This window comes from Etheostoma cragini, unplaced genomic scaffold (genome assembly GCF_013103735.1).
Source record: "Etheostoma cragini isolate CJK2018 unplaced genomic scaffold, CSU_Ecrag_1.0 ScbMSFa_3110, whole genome shotgun sequence".
In the NCBI taxonomy this organism is placed as follows: Eukaryota; Metazoa; Chordata; class Actinopteri; order Perciformes; family Percidae; genus Etheostoma; species Etheostoma cragini.
Window position 1 is genome coordinate 58,543 of NW_023267345.1, and position 9,304 is coordinate 67,846.

The window sequence follows — 9,304 nt, forward strand, 5'->3', positions numbered from 1 at the left end:
GGGGGGGGGGGGGGGGACGTTGGATTCTGTGGTTTAGCTAGCGGCTAGTAAACGTATTATTAAGGATTTGTGATATCGTCGGAGTCTGGGTTTATTTCTACAGTCTAAGGTCGGAGTGCTAGCTTGGGGAGTTTGTCATAAGAGCTTCCATCGTATTTAGCTGCTAGCCCTTTCCCTCGGTCGGATCGTTGGTTTCTAGCTCGGTGTTGTGTCTCAGTAATGTCTGGTGTGTCGGTCTCTGTTTTGTTGAACGCTATGAAGCCGACACGTTGGTGAATATATTTGTGTTTTGTGGATGTGACAACAACGTCACATCCAGCCCTTCGCCTGGTAGACTCGATAGTATGCTGACAACAGGTAGCCATGGCTACCTCTCTGTCCTCTGATAGTATGCTGACAACAGGTAACCATAGCTACCTCTCTGTCCTCTGATAGTATGCTGACAACAGGTAACCATAGCTACCTCTCTGTCCTCTGATAGTATGCTGACAACAGGTAAACATAGCTACTTCTCTGTCCTCTGCCTGCCGTGAGCGTTATAGCGCCCTGTCTGCGGCAGATAGCATCGGTGGTGTTACTTGCCGGTGGTCTATCGGTCTGCTCTGTACTGGAGCCTGAAGGCCTCAGGTTTCAGTCTGGTGGTCTATCGGTCTGCTCTGTACTGGAGCCTGAAGGCCTCAGCTTTCAGTCTGGTGGGCTATCGGTCTGCTCTGTACTGGAGCCTGAAGGCCTCAGGTTTCAGTCTGGTGGTCTATCAGTCTGCCCTGTACTGGAGCCTTAAGGCCCTAGGTATCAGTCTGGTGGTCTATCGGTCTGCCCTGTACTGGAGCCTTAAGGCCCTAGGTATCAGTCTGGTGGTCTATCGGTCTGCCCTGTACTGGAGCCTGAAGGCCTCAGGTTTCAGTCTGGTGGTCTATCGGTCTGCCCTGTACTGGAGCCTGAAGGCCTCAGGTTTTAGTCTGGTGGTCTATCGGTCTGCCCTGTAGTGGAGCCTACAGGCCTAAGGTTTCAGTCTGGTGGTCTATCGGTCTGTCCTGTACTGGAGCTTGCAGGACTCAGGTTTCAGTCTGGTGGATTTAACCCCACCAGTGACGCTGTTGTATCAAAAGTACAGCTTTCCAAATAGTCTGTCGCTAAAAATGCTACAGACTCGAAATCCAGGACTGTCGGAGGGCTAGCCCGTTTTAAGGCAGCTAGCTGCTAGCCACGAGTTGAGGATTGTTTTTTTCCTTGTCAAAGGTAGCCTGTGGAAATGTGTCCCAACCCCAGCTGCCTTAGCCCTGTACAGTTCCTTACCGCAGCCCCCCCCAGCCCTATACAGTTCCTTACTGCAGCCAGGGGCAATACAGTATGACCCCCCCAGACTTCTTGGTTTCCGTTTCCTCAGCCATATGTCTGCTAGCCTCCGACTCTTTGTATGCTGTTATTATGGCTGCGCTGCTAGTGCTAGTTAGCCACGGAGTAGCTTACCGCCCAGTGACGTAGTAGATTGTGGAATTCCAACATGGCTGCGCCCTTGTAACAACAACAACACTTTAACTTTAGACCGCTCTATAATTTACAGATTGAGCAGGTCTAGACCTCTCTATAATTTACAAATAGAGCAGTTCTAGACCGCGCTATAGTTTACAGATAGAGCAGGTCTAGACCGCGCTATATTTTACAGATATAGCAGGTCTAGACCACACTAGACCCCCCTTCAACTGTAGCTCCTCCCCTAGTTAATCTTCTGTGGAAGGTGTTAGCTGGCTGCTAACTGTAGCTCCTCCCCCAGGTAATCTGCTGTGTAAAGTGTTAGCATTAGCTGGATGCTAACTGTAGCTCCTCCCCCAGGTAATCTGATGTGGAAGGTGTTAGCATTATCTGTATGCTAACTGTAGCTCCTCCCTCAGGTAATCTGCTTTGGAAGATGTTAGCATTATCTGTATGCTAACTGCAGCGCCTCCCTCAAGCAATCTAATGTGGAAGGTGTTAGCATTATCTGTGTGCTAACTGTAGCTTCTCCCTCAGGTAATCTGCTGTGGAAGGTGGAGCAGAAGAGCATGACGGCGTTTGCGTGTGCTAAGGTTTCTGGGAAGGGGAAACGTCACTGGTACAAAGCTGTGGAGCAGACGGCGTTTGTGGCTCTGAGTGACAACTCGGCCTGGATCATACGCACCAACGGAGACCTCTACCTGCAGACAGGTACCCCACTACTACCCCCTAAACTAGACAGGTACCCCACTACTACCCCCTAAACCAGACAGGTACCTTCCTACTACCCCCCTAACCCTCTACCTGCAGACAGGTACCCTACTACTACCCCCCTAACCCTACCCCTAACCCTCTATCTGCAGACAGGTACCCTACTACTACCCCCCTAACCCTCTATTTGTCTACCTACTTGTTGTCTCTTTGGATTGGTTAGGTATGAGCGGTGAAGGTGGACATTATGACATCATAAAGGGCTTGTGGTCCGTTCTGTTTTGTCACTAAGGGCTTTTGGTCTGTTCTGATTGGTCAGGTCTGAGCGTGGAGCGTCCCTGTGCTCGCTCCGTAAAGGTGGACTCTCCGTGTGTCTTCAGCCAGGTGTGTGTGAGAGGGGGCGTCGTCTGGGCTCTGAGCGAACACAGAGCTCTGTTCTACCGGGAGGGGCTCAACAGCTTCTGTAGAGAGGGAGAGGGCTGGAAGTACGACACCGTCAGGTAATACTACTGCAGTACTACTACTGTAATGCTTCTGCAATAATACTGTAGAGAGAGAAGGAAGGCCTCTAAATGGCTAATAAAACGTATTTGTGTGTGTCTGTGTTTGTGTGTGTGTGTGTGTGTGTGTGTGTGTGTGTGTGTGTGTGTGTGTGTGTGTGTGTGTGTGTGTGTGTGTCCCAGCGAGGCCCAGGGTCTGGACCTTGTGTGTGTCGGCCTGGCAGCGGGAGGAACCGGCTGGGCGCTGGACACCAGTGGCAGTCTCTGGTTCAGGACCGGCGTCTGTCCGTCTCGACCGCAGGGGGACGACGACCACTGGTGGCAGGTAACTTCCTGTCTCCCCTCCAGGGTGCCTTGTAGCGTCCTCTGCAGGGGGACAACCTACAGGGTATCTTGTACCGTTGTATATTATATAAGATAATTATTTAAGAATTATATATATATATACTACTAATAGTACTATATACTATGTACTTATATAACAACCGAATTGTAATTCCCGAAAACCACATGATTGATTCCACACAACGCTCATTAATTTTGGGTCTTGTTCAATTTCAAAGCATTGTAAAACAAATTGAAGTGTTTTTGAAATGGTATTGAGTAAAAGTGGACATATTCCAGTCTGTGATTATCCATCAACACCCATTCCTTTAATTTTAGTCATTTTTTCCTAATTTAATTCCTAATTTCTGCTTTTCTAACTCAAACATTAGGTATAATTTCATATAAATAAGGTTTATTGACCATAAATTCAAAAAATAACTGGAAAACTAAAGTTAATAAGTTAGTGTTACGTAGTGTTAAACATCAAAAAAGTGATGAAAAAATTGAAGTAAGGTAAAGTTGATAAAAAAGTGTTGATTTTCAACGTTGACGGGAGACGACAAAAGCAAAATAACTCTGATCTTTCCATAATAAAACGAATGATTAATCAGCTGCTAGAAAAGTTATATTGACATATTTGACTTTATGACCCTGAACCTGATGTGTCTCTGTCCCCCAGATCAGTATTTCGGACTATGTGGTCTTCGACCAGGGCAGTCTGTTCCAGACCCTGCTGCAGGCCACGCAGAGCGTTGCCACAGTGACCAGGGCCCCGGTGGAGCGCGTGGTGGCCTTCCTGTCCCAGCACTCGCAGTGCCAGCCCAGCCTGGTCAGCGCCAACAGCAGCGGGGTTTGGGTCGCCTCGGGTCGGAACCAGCTGCACCTGGCCCGCGGCAGCCTGGTCGGTCAGTACAGGGGTTGTCTTGTCTAGAACTGTTGTCTAGAGTCCAGAACTGTCATCTAGAGTCCAGAACGGTCTAGAAAGATTTATTAGAGTCCATAATGGTCTAGGAAACTCTGTTAAAGTCCAGTACGGGTTAGAAAGGTCTGTTAGAGTCCAGAAAGGTCTAGGAAGCTCTATTAGAGTCCAGAAAGGGTTAGAAAGGCCTATTAGAGTCCAGAAAGGTCTAGGGAGCTCTATTAGAGTCCAGAAAGGGTTAGAAAGGTCTATTAGAGTCCAGAAAGGTCTAGAAAGGTGTTTGATTCCAGAAAAAATCTGTTAGGGTCGATAAAGGTCTAGAAAGATCTGTTATAGTCCAGAAAGGTTTAGAAAGATCTATTAGTCCATAAAGGGTTAGAAAGATCTATTAGAGTCAATAATATCAGCACAACAGGCTCTGAGTGGGGACTTTCTCTGTTGGTCTTTGTGTTTGGTTCCTTCAGGAACTTTCTGGCAGAACGTCGTTCCCAGAGGAACCGTCTCGGCCACGAGGTGGACCTTCATCACGTCTTCAGCTGTGCCGCACAGAGAAGGTCTCACACCTCTACACCCCCCAGACCTCTGGAACTAGTCTTCACACTTTACCCAGACCGCTGGAACTAGTCTTCAGACGTCATCCAGAACTCTGGAACTAGTCTTCTGACTTCACCCAGACCTCTGTAGCTAGTCTTCAGACTTCACCCAGACTTTTGGAAGTAGTCTTCACACTTCAAACTAGTCTTGAGTGTATTGTGTGTATTACCTGTGTTACCTCTTTGTTACGTGTGTGTGATACCCGTGTGTGTCACCTGTATGTGATACCTCTGTGTGTTACCTGTGTTATCACTTTGTTACGTGTGTGATACCTGTGTGTCGCCTGTGTGTTACCTGTGTTACGTGTGTGTGATACCTGTGTGTGTGTGTGTGTGTGTGTGTGTGTGTGTGTGTGTGTTTGTCTCAGGTACGTTCCTGTGGTTGGCTCAAAGCAGGAAGGATCTGTTCTGTGTCTGGGATCAGGACGGTGAGCTCCGCCCCTCCTCCGTCCCTCTACCAGTGGAGGTAAACACACCTGTGGCTTGTCTCTGCGTATGATTGGACAGTACATTCTTCAGGTGTTGAAATGGGTTCTCCTGTGTTCAGATGGAGCTGATCCAGCTGTCTGCATGCCGGGATGCTCTGTGGGGATTAGACACTCACGGCCGAGTCAGCATCCGGACGCTGTCTCCGTCCTGTCCCTTCGGACTCCACTGGACCCCCCTGGACCTCAGCCAGCTCGGTACGTACCTGACTCACTCACCTGGACACGGCCGAGCCAAACTTTGACGTGCCGATTTCCAGTGTTTTCTCTCGGGTTGTGGCAGACGTATTTGTTATTACGAAAACAATAATTCCTCAAAGTCAGCCATGACCACCAGTGTTGTTCGCTCCAAGCTAGCTGTTTACATTGGTTTGGTTGATGGAACAACTGCTTTTCCGTGTTGCATTCATCACTATTTCTTTAACTGTCTATTGAATCACTCCACACAAGTTGGGCTGCTTGGCCTTTCTGAGAATATAGTTCCCAGTTAGTATGCGGTTAGAATAAGGATGTGTGTCATGTGACCTTGATATTTGTACACCCTGTGACTACACAAATCACAATATGTAAATAGGAACATGTTGGCGTTATTTTGTCACTTATTGGGAGCAGTAGCTAGTTGGAACCAGTTACCTGCAGCATCGCTGCTAAGCTGATGCGGGGGGCGTCAGACGGAGTTACAGCAGCACGGAGATGAGAAGGGTATGGATGGACTTGTCTAACTCTGGGGTAACAATGAATAACCTAAAGTCCCAATAAGTCGGCTTGCTTCTTTAAGGGTCCTCTCTCAAGGAAATGTGACATTTCTAAATAACATTAATTAAGCAATTTCACAAAATTTTAAATCATTATTATTCCCATATATGTTGCGAAAACTTACAGCAGGTAATAAATAGATAACACTCAGAAAGCATAAAGCCAAAACTAGCCATAGAGGTCCGACTGCAGGCCGCAGAACATTTTCCTCCTGCCCAGTCACGTGATGCCCTCTGACCCAAAAATACTTCCCCTCAGACTTAGACGGAGACACATACGTCTGTAAACCAGTGAAGACTATATCTGTTAATTATAGAGAGGTCTAGACCTGCTCTATCTGTAAATTATAGAGCGGTCTAGACCTGCTCTATGTGTAAATGATAGAGTGGTCTAGACCTGCTCCATCTGTAAATTATAGAGAGGTCTAGACCTGCTCTATCTGTAAATTATAGAGTGGTCTAGACCTGCTCTATCTGTACATTATAGAGAGGTCTAGACCTGCTCTATCTGTAAATTATAGAGTGGTCTAGACCTGCTCTATCTGTAAATTATAGAGCGGTCTAGACCTGCTCTATGTGTAAATGATAGAGAGGTCTAGACCTGCTCTATCTGTAAATTATAGAGAGGTCTAGACCTGCTCTATCTGTAAATTATAGAGGGGTCTAGACCTGCTCTATCGGTGAAGTGTCTCAAAATAAATCTTGTTATGAATTGATACTATAAATAAGATTGCATTGCATTGTGGGATACTGATGCCGGCGTAGTGTCCAGTATCACATTATGTAATATTTTACCGGATATATTATGCATCTGACATACTATTGGTTGTAATATTAGACATACTTAGCATCTCACAAACAGTATTAGCTACCAGATCACATGCTAGTGGGGGGGGGGTGTCAATCCTGAAGATTTCTGTTTACGTGGTCCTGCGAGACCTCTAGCTCTGTTTTATCCACGCGTTTTATCTGAATTAATTGATATTTATTAAAAATGCTTTATGGAAACAGTAAATTTTGATGAATTTGATGAATGTCGACTCAAAAGAAACGCGTCGGTCTCATCAGATTTTATCTTGATGATTTTCTTATGTGAGAAACGCTAATGGAAACCTGATCTGCTGAATAAATAATGAGTTATTAAGTTTTACGTCATTTTATGGTTTCAACCCGCCACAAAACGCATAAGAAGAAGAAATTGTAGTTAATGTCCCCCAGTATTTCCTCTCTGTCTCACACATGGGGGGGGGGGGGGCAACAAAGACAGATGGAAGTGGATGGACGAGGAGACGAGAGACATGTCTCAAAAAAGAGTCTTGCAGCAGTGCCGGGGGAGACAATAAAAGACAAGCTGCATCGTCATAGCGACGTGTTGATAGCATTGTTGTTTTCTTATTTTAGTTGATATGTCTCTATCAGCTGGAATATGAGCTCTATGGAGCCTGTCCCATAGTGATCATGTGATGTTGTCCCTTATTGATCATGTGATGTTGTCCCATGTTGATTGTGTGATGTAAAAAGAATACCAACTGGTCTTTTGATGTCTTATTTTGTAATGGAGGAGTTGGGTTTAATGTGTTTGTTTGTTGGGGTGGGGTGGGTGACATCATTCACTTCAGATCAGGTTACAGTGTGACGCATACACACACATACTGATATAAACAGTGAGGAAAATAAGTTTTTGACACTCTGCTATTTTGCAAGTGTCCCACTTAGAAATCATGGAGGGTCTGGTGTCCTCATAGGTGCATGTCCACTGTGAGAGACATGTCCACTGTGAGAGACATAATCTGAAAAAACATCCAGAAATCACAATGGAAGATTTTTTAACTATTTATTTGTATGATCCAGCTGCAAATAAGTATTTGAACACCTGAGAACATCCATGTTAATATCTGGTCCAGCAGCCTTTGTTTCCAACGTTTCCTGTAGTTCTTCACCAGTTCTGACACCCTGCAGAAGGGATTTTGGCCCCCCCTCCACACAGATCTTCTTTAGGTCTAGTTAGGTTTCTGGGCTGGAGTTTGAGCTCCCTCCAAAGATTATCTATTGGGTTTAGGTCTGGAGACTGGCTAGGCCCCCCAGAACCTTGATCTGCTTCTTCCAGAGCCCCTCATTGGTTCTCCTGGCTGTGGTCTTCGGGTCATTGTCATGTTGGAAGACCCGGCCTTGACCCATCTTCAATGCTCTAACTGAGAGAAGGAGGTTGTTCCCAAAAATCTCCCAATACATGGCCTCGGTCCTCCTCTCCTTAATACAGTGCAGTCCCCCTGTCCCATGTGTAGAAACCCCCCCAAAGCATGATGCTACCCCCCCATGCTTCACAGTAGGGATGGTGGTCTTGGGATGGTCCTCATCATTCTTCTTCCTCCAAACACGGTTAGTGGAATTAGGACCAAAAAGTTCTATTCTGGTCTCATCTGACCACATGAATTCCTCCCATGACTCCTCTGGATCATCCAAATGGTTGTTGGCAGACTTAAGACGGGCCTGGACCTGGTCTGGTTTAATCAGGGAAACCTTCTGGGCTATGCATGATTTTAAACCATGACGTCTTAGTGTATTACCAACAGTAACCTTGGAAACGGTGGTCCCAGCTCTTTTCAGGTCCTGGACCAGCTCCTCCAGGTGTAGTTCTGGGCTGGTTTCTCACCTTTCTGAGGATCATTGAGACCCCACGAGGTGAGATCCTGCATGGAGCCACAGTCCGAGGGAGACTGACATGTTTAGCTTCTTCCATTTTCTAATGATTGCTCCAACAGTGGACCTTTTTTCAACAAGCTGCTTGGACATGTCCCCGTAGTCCTGTCCAGCCTTTTGGAGGTGGACAATTTTGTCTCTAGTGTCTTCAGACCGCTCTTTGGTCTTGGCCATGTTAGTAGTTGGATTCTTACTGATTGTATGGGGTGGACAGGTGTCTTTATGCAGCTAACGACCTCAAACAGGTGCATCTAATTTAGGATAATAAATGGAGTGGGGGGGGACATTTTGAAGACAGACTAACAGGTCTTTGAGGGACAGAATTCTAGCTGATAGACAGGTGTTCAAATACTTATTTGCAGCTGTATCATACAAATAAATAGTTAAAAAATCATACATTGTGATTTCTGGATGTTTTTTTAGATTATGTCTCTCACAGTGGACATGTCTCTCACAGTGGACATGTCTCTCACAGTGGACATGTCTCTCACAGTGGATATGCACCTACAAGGACATCAGACCCTCCATGATTTCTAAGTGGGAGAACTTGCAAAATAGCAGAGTGTTAAATACTTAGTTTCCTCACTGTATACATATATATAGATAGATACATATATACATATATACATATCTATATTGATTTAGATATATAGACATACAGACAAACACACATACACACACAAACAAACTCAGACACACTCCATGTTATATAACAACCCTATTATATAACCTCCACCTGTCGGAGGAAATACATGTGAAGGAGAAACACAGCTGTGTGTGTGTGTGTGTGTGTGTGTGTGTGTGTGTGTGTGTGTGTGTGTGTGTGTGTGTGTGTGTGTGT

At 45.9% G+C, this 9,304-nt stretch overlaps 1 protein-coding gene across 1 annotated transcript in view; it reads left to right on the plus strand.

Moving 5' to 3' along the window:
* The window catches only part of tecpr2 (tectonin beta-propeller repeat containing 2), a 34,568-nt gene that overhangs the window by 20,425 nt on the left and 4,839 nt on the right, over nt 1-9,304 (plus strand). The window contains exons 16-22 of the mRNA XM_034865896.1: nt 2,011-2,184; nt 2,504-2,684; nt 2,868-3,009; nt 3,691-3,916; nt 4,395-4,484; nt 4,892-4,989; nt 5,071-5,241. Coding sequence (XP_034721787.1) covers nt 2,011-2,184; nt 2,504-2,684; nt 2,868-3,009; nt 3,691-3,916; nt 4,395-4,484; nt 4,892-4,989; nt 5,071-5,241 — 1,082 coding nt within the window. The remainder of the gene's footprint in view (nt 1-2,010; nt 2,185-2,503; nt 2,685-2,867; nt 3,010-3,690; nt 3,917-4,394; nt 4,485-4,891; nt 4,990-5,070; nt 5,242-9,304) is intronic.